Source organism: Lotus japonicus, chromosome 6, assembly GCF_012489685.1.
Source record: "Lotus japonicus ecotype B-129 chromosome 6, LjGifu_v1.2".
NCBI lineage: Eukaryota > Viridiplantae > Streptophyta > Magnoliopsida > Fabales > Fabaceae > Lotus > Lotus japonicus.
This window is the reverse complement of record NC_080046.1, coordinates 9,598,490-9,612,448: the sequence shown is the minus strand read 5'-3', so window position 1 is coordinate 9,612,448 and position 13,959 is coordinate 9,598,490. Positions and strand designations below refer to the sequence as shown.

The window sequence follows — 13,959 nt, the reverse complement described above, 5'->3', positions numbered from 1 at the left end:
TGGTGGTGAGCGTTTGTGGTGAGAAATATGATTTGGAGATAGATGAGACGTGGACTCAACAGACAGAGTTGATGGTTTTTTTAAATTTAATTCAGTAAAATTATTTTCATAAATTAATGTATGATAGTGTATATGCATTAAATTTATTTAAATTTTAACTAATTAGTAATTATTTTTTATTAGTGACGAATTTGTTTTCATCACTAAATTTTATCTTTATAAAAAATAGGGTGGAGTGTAGATTTTAAAAAAGAATGGGTTGGAGTGTCATTTTTGCAAACTTTGAGGAGGGTGAGTGTATTTTACTCAATATTTTAATGATCATATTTGTTAGCATGAACCTTACATAAGAATAATATTAGAAAATGACCACATTATAAAGACCACATTAAAAGGGAGTATAAGGGGTACTCTAACCCTTAATACAAAATAAAATAGAAGAGAAAAGAAGAAACAAAATAAATATCAAATACATCAGACAGAAAACAACTAGCAGGAAGATAAACCAGTGGATAAGTTCTAATTCCCACATGACTAGCTCAGCAAAATCCCACGACAGCAAAATTCAAACCAGAATTGCAAACCAAACACCCTGCAATATAAAAGTACAATCAATCATTTCTCACTTTTAGATTTTTATCCTGAAAATTGTTATCAAAATTGTTTAATCATGGATCAGGACAGTATATTGCATATATTTCACAAGTTATGGATGGTGGAATGATAAAATATACTTTATTGATTCAGTCATCAATAATTAATGATCTGTTTGTTTTATTGGTTGTATGATTAAACGGCTACTCCGGCAAAGAATTATTTTTCAAAAACTAAAAATTGATAATTTGATTCCTTAAACATTTAGTGTTCAATTTTGGCCGATGCCTATGGAGAAAAATTTATTGGGAGATACCTAGTCATTTAATGTGATCGATGATATTAGTCTCATGGCTATCGTGTGTGAAGATACTTTGAGGAATAAGAAAGAAAAATTAATCCGGAATGTGTAACTGTCCACCAGAAGCTTTAACGCTTTAACCAGACAGGCTGTAAGATACCTTACTTTCCTAATTAAATTATTCATTTTACATGAGACACACCAGAATGCTTAATTTTTTAGAAAGTGGCTTACAAATGGCAACAGACCTAGTAGGAAGTAGATAATTACTAGAATGCACCTAATATTCAAGTAAACTCTAAGCAAAGACAATTGCACAAAAACAATTTATACAGTACACAAGAGAGAATGTCTCATCACTCCACCGTGCAAGCACTGTGTAATAAGATGGGCAACCAATTCTTCTACACAAATTTGCTATTCATTTTCTACATCTCATGCCATTATTATGTTTCTGTTGCTCAAACTGAAAATTCCACTTTGTCAATCAAAGCTGTGAATCTTGGAAATTGGCTTGTCATAGAAGGGGCGATGAAACCTTCTCTCTTTGATGGAATAACCAACAAAGATCTTTTGGTACATTGATCTCTTTATTCTATCATATTTGTATCTTTTGGCAATGCCTTCTATTTCCAGTATTTCTATCAATAAATTTTATATTACTAGTGTAGGACTTGTTTATTTTTTTTTATAGTTTAGCCTCCTAGTTCCCTGATGGTAGCATTGATTTGGTCATTTTCAGGATGGAACTCAAGTTCAGTTCATGTCTGCCAAGTTACAGAAGTATCTCTGCGCAGAACATGGGGGAGGATCCATTGTTGTTGCTAACCGCACCAAAGCTTTGAGTTGGGAAACTTTCAGGGTTCGTTCCTCTTTCATCATGTAGAGGGGAAACTTTCAGCCACTAATATGAGTTTTCATTATCTATTTGTAACATTTATTTTGTGAAACTATGAACAATGCAGTTGTGGAGGGTCAATGAATCAGCCTTCAATTTCAGAGTGTCTAACAAGCAGTTTGTGGGATTGGGAAATCAAGCTGGAGCAAACAAATTAGTGGCTGGTTCAGACTTACCTGGCAACATGGAAACATTTCAGATTGTGAGAAATGATGGTGATCCAAAAAAGATTCGCATCAGAGCACCAACTGGTCTGTTTTTACAGGTAAATTGACTTTAGTTATGCTATTGATCAAATGATGTTGCTGAAGATTTAAACCCTCTCGAATCTAATCTTTTGGGACTGGTTGAAATGTAGTAAACTCTCACTAACCATATTATGAGTTTTATCAGTGGTAATTGCTTCCAGATTTTGTAATGTTATGTTTTTATAATGTATATCAGGCCATATCAGAGACTCTAGTGACTGCAGATTATGAAGGATCCAGCTGGGAGGATAATGACCCTTCAGTCTTCAAAATGATAATTTTGAATCACACCATATTAAAAGGCGAATACCAACTTACAAATGGTTATGGCCCAGACAGAGCTCCAACAATCATGCAGGTACAATATCTGCTTTAAAGAGAACAAGCACCAGCAGTTAAATTTATAGCAGATTTTAATTGATTGATAGAGCTATGCTAGACATGCAGGATCACTGGAATACATATATCACTGAAGATGATTTCAGATTCATATCAACAAATGGCTTAAATGCTGTTAGAATTCCAGTTGGGTGGTGGATAGCTCAAGACCCAACACCACCAAAGCCATTTGTAGGAGGATCCTTGGAAATACTTGACAATGCATTCACATGGGCACAGTAAGACTAATTATTTTATACCATGAAATAAAATAGACATTAATCTCTCAATCATCATGACTCATCATAATTAATGTGATTGCAGAAAGTATGGATTGAAGGTAATTGTGGACCTGCATGCTGTTCCAGGTTCACAAAATGGACAACCTCACAGTGCAACAAGAGATGGATATAGAGAATGGGGAGATTCATACATACCTGATACTGTGGCAACCATAGATTTCCTAGCTGAAAGGTTTAATTTAAATTAAATGTCCCTTTTAATCTTCTATAAAGTTATATTCTATTCATAAACACACTACATTAGTTTTTTCTTTTGGTCAATACACTATATTAGTTTTGAATGTTAACTTTATGCCTTATCAGAATTGCTTATAGTAACTCCTAAGGATTTGTTTGTTTGGAATGTGTCACTATTATCTGACCTCTAAAGATTGCTCCTAAACCCACTAACTCTACAATTGTTCTTCAGATATGCTGACAGTGAAACACTACTTGCAATAGAGCTGATGAATGAGCCTCAAGGCGTTAATTTGCAAAGCCTTAAAAAGTATTACCAAGCAGGTTATGAAGCAGTAAGAAACCACTCATTGAGTGCTTATGTGATCATGTCTAACCCTCTGGATAGAGATTCAAGAGTGCTCCTGCAATTTGCTGGAGCTTTCAGTGGAGTAGTCATTGATGTGCATTACTACAATTTCTTTTCGGATAAATTCTCCAAAATGAATGTGCAGCAGAACATCGATTATATTAAAAAATACAGAGCTTCAGATCTTAGCTCTCTTACCACATCTTATGGACCCCTCGTATTTGTAGGCAAGTATTGTACTTCTACATAATCAAATGCTTAGATTTTGTTATGGAATTGAGATAAATTAAAGAAATGTATAGAATAACAGATTGAATTGGAATCTGACAGGGGAGTGGAGTGGTGCCTGGAAAGTGCAGAATGCATCAAAGAAAGATTACCAACAATTTTTGCAGATTCAAAAGGAGGTATACTCTCATGCCACGTTTGGATGGGCTTATTGGGCGTACAAATGTGACTCTAACTACTGGAGCCTCAAGTGGATGATTGACAACAATTATGTCAAGTTTTAGTGTGTTATAGATGGCAATTGAAATAGGTGCAAGTGTAATTTAAAAAATAAGATAAGATGCTACTGTCATATATGTAACCTACACTTGAAAAACATGTAATTTACAACCAACTAGTGCTTTTTAGTTAATGAACTTCTAAACAATCATTGGCTAAATATTATGTGCAACTTACTGCACTTTCAGCTACTTCATGGAAATATTCATTATTTGTTCACTAGTGACAACATTGAGCATCAGACCTGGATAATTAACATGGCTCCATCATTATTCATGGTCGCTGCTTCAAGCATGTCTAGAAATCCTTCAACATTTATTCTAAAGCCAAAATCGATACTGGGGAGAAGCTTCAGCGAGTAACTTCTGGGCGCCAGAATTGATTCTGAGGAAAAATAAGTTGATCTATAATGATTTTACAACTATTTACAAAGCAACTGGTTTGAAGCCAATCTCTATGGATTTCCTCACAGCATCAACAACCAGTTGAGTCTTTCTACTAATTTCAGGCCATTTGGAAGAGGGTTTGGACCCGCAATCTCTAATGCTTGTAGCAAGCCTAGCAAGTTCTTGCACCATGAGAGCCTCTTGTGGGAGCTCATTGTCCACATGAACTTCCTCTGGTCTCACATTCCACCCAATGTGAAGGTCCACAAACTTTGCACCAAATGTGAAGTCAAAGGAAGCATCAGTCTCCTGATAGGGGATTATGAAGTCCTTGAGATGCAGGGACCCATTGGAACCACAAAGGCTCAAGTCCATGGATGTGTGAGAAAGAAATGAGCAGTGAACTGTTGCAACTGCTTGGTCTGCTGGTTGTTGGCCTTGGCACCACTGCAGAGAGGCTGTGAAAGACAGTATGACTCCAGCAGCATTTCGGGTGATGTCTGGAAGAGCGGTGACCGTGGTTGGGAGGTTGTAGCTCTTTGCCCACAAAGAAGCACCAATGCAATACCAGCCCAAGTCACCAAGTGCACCAAGGCCATCCAAGTCTGGCTTTACTCTGATGTTGTTCTCTAAGAATTCGGGTGGTACTGGCATTGTTGAAGTGCTATGGATCTTCAATAAAACATTGTAAATTATGTTATACAATGTAAGATTATAGGTACAAAACCTGAACTAAAACTGAATACAAAGTTACTAAACCAAAAATCAACAGCATTGCTAGTATTTAGTACGGGCCTTGTCTCTACGAATTGTAAGAATTGTATTTTCAACCAATCAGAGATGTTCTTTGCCGGAAATCATGGTGGGTGGTTAATAAAAAACTTTAAATACACCCTTTTGCTTCACTTCATATGTTAACTTCATTTACATAATTGGTGTGCTTGTATTTCTGTGGCGAGAGAAATTTGAATGTGTTTTTATCAATTCCTGTCTCTTGTTGTTGGAATAACTTGTGTCATTGAAATGAATGTACATTTGACTAATTCTACATAAATATAATCACATTGTCAATATCATGGATTTCACTCCTCTAAAGAGACTGAACTCACTTTAAACAGTAAAGTAAGTTATTACACCATTAGTAGTGATTATCTAATTTAAAAAGTAAATAAAAACAACTTAATTAAAAAAATCTTAACCAATGTGCTAAAGTGACTGGTTAAAATATAAATTTAACATTATCTTAATTAATTAATTAACTAATTGTGGTTTGTGCCTGATGATAGTGAATTTCAATCAAGTGACGCATGTAACAGGTCCTTACAAACTGAACTGGTCCAACAGTGGTGGAATGAGAAAGAGAGAGCAATTGTTCCATGTGGGCAGTCCTAGGGTGATGAAGCCACATACTCCCATCCATGAACTGTACGCCGTTGGATTCGCACGCTTCTAAGATCAGATCTAGCTGCGCCACGTCAAGCGCCGCGGGCTTCTCCACCAGCACGTGCTTCCCCTTACTCGCCGCCGCAACCGCCCACCGCACGTGGAGGCTCGTAGGGAGGGGAATGTACACGGCGTCCACGCCGGGGTCCTCCACCACCTCGTCGTAGCTGCCGTAGATTCTCACGGTGGCTGGTAACTGATTCTCGGCGGCGAAGGTGTTGGCCTTTTGCTTGGAGCGGCTGGCGATGGCGGAGAGTGTGGCGTTGGGGGCGAGAGCAATGGCTCGAGCTAGTTTTCTGGCGATGTTGGCGCAGCCTATGATGCCGAAACGAATCGTTTCGTTCTCGGCCATGTTATGGGTGTCGTAATTTTGGAAGAGCTTAGTTTAAGATAGCAGTAGCACCATGGTTAGCTTCACGTGTTTGTGGAAAAAGGATAGGATAGTGTTCATTCCGATACCACAAATTAAAAAATGAAATAAAAATTGGGGTGGAGTTTCTAATTTCTTTTGGTTGAGTGATGTTATGGTAGTTTATGGAAAATAATTGTTATTAGTAGAAAATGATTGTTGATATTACTTATTAGTTATTACTAGTTATTAATGTTGACGGAGAGAGTTCAAAAAAAAAATGTTGATGGAGATAGTTTTTTTATGTTTTAAAATTGGAGTGGAGGTTTGAATGGGGAATTGTGTTTGCCGCCTCACCTATGGGGCTCGGCACCCTACCCTTTTTTTTTAAACCCAAAACTACCTTACGGAATTTTATATTCTGTATTCAATATATACAATACGGAATTATTGTATCTGATCCGCTGACCACCTTTTCCACCATTACTCATCCTTCCACCAACCCACTCCACCATTACTCCTCCATGAACAACCCCCACCAGCCCCTATAACTCGACCACACAACCATTAACCTCCAGACTACCCTTATCCTCCCTCACATTTCTTCTTCCCACCACCACCATCATCTCCACATTTCTTCTTGCCATCACCACTACCACCACCACCATCTCCTGGTAAGTGTTGTTAGTTTTTAGTAGTGTATTTATTAGATAGTTAGTTTAAGTAGTTAGTTGTTATTTTAAGTAGTTATTTGTTAGTTTAAGCTTCTGCATCGCGAACAAATACGGAAAATAAATTTTCGTACTGAATATGAACATTTATTTGTCGTATTCGAAACGAAACTTAAACTTATGTATTGAATATGAATATTAACATATCGTATTTAATATGAAACTTAAACTTCCGTATTCGCTTCCAGGGATGACAGATTCATTTTTCTTTGGTGAATCACAATTGATTAAAGCTGAATTGGACAATGGTCATGCTAAAGAGGCCATTAAAGAGGAACAACCACCACCATTTGTACCCCCGTGTATAAGTATAGATGTCTCGCACTTATTTGCAACTGATCAGGTATTCATTAAACAGATTTTTGCATGTTTTTAAAAGTATTATATATCATGCCTTATGTCTTGTTTATGCCTTATGCCTTGTTTATCATTAAACAACTTTTCCCTACACGTGTTGATCTTCTCAATTGGGTTCACAAAATTGCGATTAGAAATGGATATGTTGTGGTGATCACAAAGTCAGATAGTGGTGCGATGGGAAGAAAATAATATGTTATGTTGGGGTGCGAGAAGCATGGTATGTATGTTCCATACAGAGACCCTAATCTTGTTGGAGGAACGGGAACACAAAAGATAGGTTGTCCTTTTAGACTAAAAGAACGACCTAGGAAAAATGGTAGAGATTGGTGGCTGAAGGTGATGGATGGTATACACAACCGTGAACCAGCTAGTTCACTACTTGGCCACAATTATGTTGGTCGACTAACTAGAGACGAGAAGGGGAAAGTTATAAAAATGGCCAAGGGTTGGGTTGCACCGAGAAAGATGTTGTTGTCTTTGAAGGAAAACAATCCTTCAAACTTGTCTACCATCTCTCAAATTTATGGTGTTTGCAAGAGGTTTAGAAAATTCCTTCGCGGGTCATTAACAGAAATGCAACACTTGCTGAAGAAGTTGGACGGTGACAAGTATTTCACTTTGAAAGACATGAACCCGGATCGGAAGTCATTAGAGATGTATTTTGGGCTCATCCGAATGTTGTCAAACTGTTCAACACATTCCCTTATGTAGTGATCATGGATTGCACTTACAAGACAAACAAATATAAAATCCCCTTGCTCGAGATTGTTGGCCTGACTTCCACAAATAAGACACACTCCATAGCATTCTGCTACATTGTTAATGAGGGCACAGATGACTACATTTGGGCATTGAAGTGTATGAAGTCTCTTATTGCCGACCAAGCCAGGTTGCCTAAAGTGATTGTGACTGATCGAGCTTATTGAGTGCTGCTAAACAAAGCCTTCCCACCGCTACCTATTTATTATGCTTGTGGCATATTAACAAGTGTGTTTTGGCAAAGTGCAAATTGTATGTTGGCATAGATAATTTTGCTGATTTGGTTATGGAGAAGTGGGCCGACTTGGTAGATGCTGCAACAGTTGAAGAATTTGAAGGTCAGTGGATGGAATTGTTTAATATGTGCAAGGAGAAATACAACAGCTTTACCACTTATTGTTCTACTATATGGTTGGTCCACAAGGAGAAATTTTCCAAGGCATGGACAAATCATGTGATGCATTTTGGAACGACAACAAGTAACAGGTACAAAAAATATATGAGTTTAATTTATTACTTGTTATATGTTTTTCATTTGATAGATTATTACAGTATTAATTCCTATTTGTTTTAAAGTAGAAAATAATAAGGCGCGTTGTTTGTTTGCAGGGTCGAAGGTGCACATGCCAGCTTGAAGAAGAAGTTGCGGGACAGCAAGAGTGACCTGGCCACTTCATGGGATGCGTCGCATAGTTTGACCATGAATCGACACACTGAAATAGTAGCATCGTTTCAGCGCAGTATTCACATAATTGATCACATTTTCATGTCCCCATTTTACATAAATATTAGAGGATTTGTGTCAAACAAATGCCTGCAACTCATTGATGCTGAACAGACAAGAATGAAGTCCTACGGCGGATGCGATTGCTTATTGAGAGAGACTCATGGACTACCTTGCGGTTGTCAACTTGCAGGTTACCGATCAACCACTTTCTTGTCAATTAATTCTATTTTTATTGAATGTGACACATTTGTGAACTTGTAGGTTATGAAAGTACTCCATATGAGGAAATTCATCCATTCTGGAAGAGCCTAAGTTGGGAGCATGTACCTGTTGCAGATACTGGCAGCTCAAATATTAACGGCATAAACCATGGAGAAATGCAACCAGAAGTTGAGGCATTGACACTTAATTCCAATTCTTTGGATACTGGAGGCCAGAGTATGGTAAGGAGGAAACTTCAGGCGATCTATTGTCCTGAAAGCAGTTCAATGTGTACTCCTGAGGTTCGGATAAAGTCCAAGCGCACTCTTAAGGCGAATGAGAGAAAACCACCCAAGGGTCAAGCAATAGGATCCTTGACTCGTGATCCTTCAGGGTTTGAACATGTTGACATGGAGATCAAAGCGGCAAAGAATGCTTCACAACCACAAAAGAGGAAGAAGTGTGTGAAGAAGTCTGATACAAGCTATTTCATGGGTCATTTTCCATCCTTTTTCCACTCATATATACACACAGTTACAACTGTTAATGATGATGGTAACTGTGGCTATAGAGCCATTGCTGCATTAGTGGGGCATCCCTCCGGTGAGGACGCTTGGCCTTGGGTTAGGGCACTTTTGATAGGAGAACTTGAACAACAGAGAATGTTGTATGAGAACATGTGGTCCAGCCAAGTTTTTTATGCCTTACATGTCCGACTCACTCTTCCTCCTGGTGATCCGGCCACCCCTGATAAATGGATGCAACTGCCAGAGATGGGATACCTTGTAGCAACAACGTTCCAATTGGTTCTGATATCCATGTCATCTAAGGTTTGTTACACATACCTTCCACTCAGAGGAGCCGGTCCACCAGATGTACATCGTGTTATACCTATTGGTCATGTGATAAATCACTTTGTACAAGTATATTTTGATTAAGTACACTAATATTTTGGTTAGCTACTCGCTTGTCAATTAATTTTTGTATTTGGAAGTTATCTAATTTTATTGTTCTTCTCTATAATGTAGCTCCATTTAACTCATGGACATCCTATGCCGCCAATTGTTCCCCAGTGGGAATGGCATGTTGACACTACCTCTGAAAGCTGGCGCCCCCCATATGGTCCACGTTTAGACATGTTCACAGCAGAATTCCAAGCTTGGCTTGCTACTTTTGGTGTTCCTCATGGTCCTAGTCAGGATAACTATGTGGACATCACCACAGATTAACTGTTCACTATCGTGTAATATTCATTTGTAAACGCTCTATAATATTGATTTGACGGCCCTTATCCTTAGGTTGTTAAGGATAACTATGTAGACATAACCATAGATGTTATGTTCATTTGCTGCTATTGGTAATATTAATTACCAAGGACATTGTTATTTTGATGGGCCTTGTTAATTTGATGGGTCTTGCATAGTAAACAACAGTTGATTGAAACACATCACGAATAATAGACAAAGACAAAGCCTTGTCATTTCCAACTACTCCATCATCAAAGACTTGTCATTTCCGTCATCAAAGTATTGTCATTTTCATCCACTACACGAGACGAACTTGAAACCTGGCATTACTCTCAACCACCAACCCCAACCACACTTCTACTATCCACCAATACACCATAAATCTTCTGACCATTCTGCTATAAATCTCTATGGTGTCTCTCTTCTTCTTCTTCATCCTCTTCTTCCTGTCTTGTAACCAAGATAAAAAAAATACAATGGAACAAGACCCGAATGTATTCGTCCGCCATTGCAAACGTCAAAGCAACACTTCTAGCAGCTCTCATCCTCTCATTCCTGGCCCGGCTGGCGCTGTCCAGGCTGCCATGTATGCCCGTAGATCCACCACTAACACACCACTCATTCCGACCCAAGAAATCGTGAGGCGTGTACTCGAAGGCGGATCAACCGAAACCGATCTTGATTTCAATTCAAATGCTTGGCTTTCAGCCCTGCAATTGGGGGGATCTGCCACTCCGTTGGGCACAATCACAACGAATGTTGAGAGAGTGAAGAATGTTGTTGTTGTTATCAAATCATGCACTCCCAATGATTTCGGAGATGCGAAAGTTACCTTCAAGGTATTTCCTTGCTTTTGTCCCTTTTCTCTAAACGTACATCATTCCAATTTTTTTCTCTCACGATTGCATCAATTTAGGATCCTACGGGCACCATTGAAGCTAGCATCCATCGCAAGGCCTTCACTCACAGAGAATTTGCGAATGACATAACTGTTGGATCTGTTCTCGTTCTCCAAAAGGTCTATCCTCTAGAACCTAAACATTAATCTTGCTTCCTTTGGACAACTATGCATGGTTGGATTAAAGTCTGCAATTTACTTGTAGGTTGCTCTGTTTGCACCGAGAAAATATGTTTGTTATATGAATATAACATTGCCCAACGTAGTCAAAGTATAAAAATCATCTGAACAAGTCTAAAATCAAGCTTTGTCAATGTTTTGGGTTTTCAAATGACTTTTATGTTATAATACAGGTATTTCCAAAGGATTGTGGACCCCACGACTTCATCGATATCACCGAGGATTAATTTTGTTTTTCGTGCTGCTTCTGGATAATTACGTGTAACCTTTGAACTGTTTGTCATGGATTATTTATGTTATTTTTCCTGCCTTGGATTATTTATGTTGTAGTTATTTAGGTTTTTTTCATTATAAGAGTCTTAATATAAAGAGTAAAAATAGAAAGCATGTAAATGTAAAGAGTCATAATATAAAGAATCACATGTCCTACGACATAAAAATATACAAAATATACAACTAAATCACTCTCCCCGACCCCGACCCCTACCGCCCCCTACGACCTCCTCTGCCTCCACGAGCACCCTCTCCACTGGCTCTACCTCCACGAGCTCTGCCTCCCTCAGCTCCGGCTCCTCGAACAGCAGCAAAGGCAACTCCCTGGGTACCAATGAAGGCACTCGATCTAAAAAGTTCGAGCGCCCTCTCAATGAGGGATCGGGCCTGTGTGCCTACTGCGAGAGCTTCTAACACCTCCAGTGACTGCTCCAACAGATCCACACCCCGACGCATAGCAAACTGCAAAAAATAATATACATGTTTAGGTACAAAGAAAATATCATGAAAAAAAAATCACAATTGAATGGAAAATAGAATTCAAACTTACCACAGCACTGAACTCCTCCCTCCTATCATCAGGGATGATGAACCGATGGGACACATGGCTATACCACCTCATGTAACCCTCCACCGCCTCTCCCGGATATGTAGTAGGGATCCCCTGAGGGCGCAGGTGCGGCTCAAAGTCAGCATAGGCAGCATCTGCGGTCTCAGCAAGGGACCCAGTCATCTGGATCTCAGAGGGGTGTTAAGGGATATTCTGTATGTAGCAAAACTGGCGCAGAACCCTCACTGGTAGATGTCGTCGAACAGCCCGACCGAATGGCGTCTGGATATAGCCAGAATACAGGGCCCTCGGATCCCGCGGTCGATGAGCACGATGGTCCTCAAATGGGGTCCATAAAATGTCATCCACCGTAAGCTCATCGAGCATGACTCGCCTCTCATCGAGTCCGGCATGCCCGACCTGGGACGTAACCCACCGGCGCGCCCTAGGATGGTCCTCAGAGTAGTCCGGATCTGCTCTTCGGATAATGACGCGGTCTGAAAGGTACTTATAAGCCCAGCCTAGCAGGAGCGAGGTGAACCCTCCCATCTAGGCCGTCCTCCTGCGGGACGCTCGACCAAGCTGGTCGTACAACGTAGCCAGCGCAATCGCGCCCCACGCGTACTCCGACACTCACCCAAGATCCTGTAACATCCCAATCCAGTACACAGTCGTGTGATAACCCCCGCTCTTGCTGGCAAAGAGCGTCGCGCCCAGATGGTTCACCAGCCAAATCTGGGCAGCATCCTCGTACCGGTGACCTACAATGAAATGAATTGAGTTAACAGTTTATAATAAGACGCTAAAAATAGATACAAATTAATCAACTAACAATTAAGACATACCCTCCAACGCAGACAGATACATCGTATGCAAGACCCCAAACTGAATAGTCTGGCTCCTATTGTAATCAAACTCCTCAAGATAAGTAGCAGCGGATCCTCCCATAAGCTGGACGCAGATCGCTGCGGCCTCATCCCTCTCCCCCCTGCCAGACGTATAGAACCTCGACCCCATGGGGAGATGGAGAAGAGCCGACACGTCGTCCAAGGTGATAGTCATCTCCCCGAACGACATGTGGAAGCTACTGGTCTCCTCATGCCACCTCTCAACAAGGGCCAATATGAGGCCTGAGTCTATCTCCGGGTAGCCGCACCAGGGTAGGTGATGAAGACCCGTCTGCTGGAGCAGCTCTCGAACCCGTCTATGACAATATGAATCGCCATCACAAGGGAGGTTCTATACCTTCCCCCCGACGGTGGCCACCCTCAAGTGTCGTCGGTCCTCGTACCGCGGGTCAATGTGTAGGAGTGCATGCCACGTCCATGGAGCCTTGTGATCGACATAATGCGTGAGAAGCGACAGCTCAACAATCCCCCCCGGAAACGGCGGCAACATCTGGATCAGGTCATCATCGCCACCCTGTACCCCCTCCTCTGGAACGACATCAACCTCAGGAATAATATCCTCCTCCTTCTCACTAGTCTCCTCATGCTCATGGTCAGATGTCTCCTCGCCGGATGACTCTTCGTCGGATGTGTCCTCGCTAGAACGCTGATCAGGAATGGAATGGGGAGATAACTCAACCATGGGAGACGGCAGAGTAGGAACCGGATCGGAAGGGTCAACCACGGGAGCCGGCACACTAACATCCGGAGCTGAAGACTCTCCCATGGTAGACGACACAGTAGCAGCCGGAGCTGAAGACTCGACCGCGTGAGTGGCTGCACAATGATCGCCGCGCCGGCTAGAAGCATGTAAGCCCCTATGTCGATCCTATGTACCCCCTACATCCTCACTAGTAGTTCGAGACCTCTTTCTGTTCTTCATTCTCGCTATCTATTCAAATCCAACAAATTTAATAACATTAACATCAATTATGAATGACTTATTAATCAATTATTTCAATATGAACTGTTCAAGATTCCACTAACAAATTTATCTCAATTATCTAAGTAATTTCAATTATCTAAATTATCTCAATATTAAATAATTCACTAAATAAATTATCTATATTCCACTAATTAATTATACATTTTAAATATTTTCTAAATAAATTATCTATTTTCACTAAATACGGTTAATAAAGTTTCATTTCAAA

At 40.2% G+C, this 13,959-nt stretch overlaps 2 protein-coding genes across 2 annotated transcripts; one reads left to right on the top strand and one right to left on the bottom strand.

The window, feature by feature from the left end:
• Positions 1-1,163: 1,163 nt before the first annotated feature.
• LOC130723324 (probable glucan 1,3-beta-glucosidase A) lies at positions 1,164-3,945 on the top strand. The gene is made up of 8 exons (XM_057574324.1): positions 1,164-1,471; positions 1,638-1,757; positions 1,861-2,058; positions 2,238-2,399; positions 2,489-2,658; positions 2,744-2,893; positions 3,131-3,474; positions 3,578-3,945. The coding sequence occupies exons 1-8, from the start codon at positions 1,244-1,246 to the stop codon at positions 3,757-3,759; spliced, it is 1,554 nt and encodes a 517-aa protein (XP_057430307.1). The 5' UTR covers positions 1,164-1,243; the 3' UTR covers positions 3,760-3,945.
• LOC130723325 (uncharacterized oxidoreductase At4g09670-like) lies at positions 3,771-6,052 on the bottom strand. The gene is made up of 2 exons (XM_057574325.1): positions 5,465-6,052; positions 3,771-4,812 (listed from the first exon to the last, which is right to left on the bottom strand). Exons 1-2 carry the CDS (start codon positions 5,933-5,935, stop codon positions 4,180-4,182), a joined length of 1,104 nt encoding a protein of 367 aa, XP_057430308.1. The 5' UTR covers positions 5,936-6,052; the 3' UTR covers positions 3,771-4,179.
• Between the last annotated feature and the right edge of the window lie 7,907 nt (positions 6,053-13,959).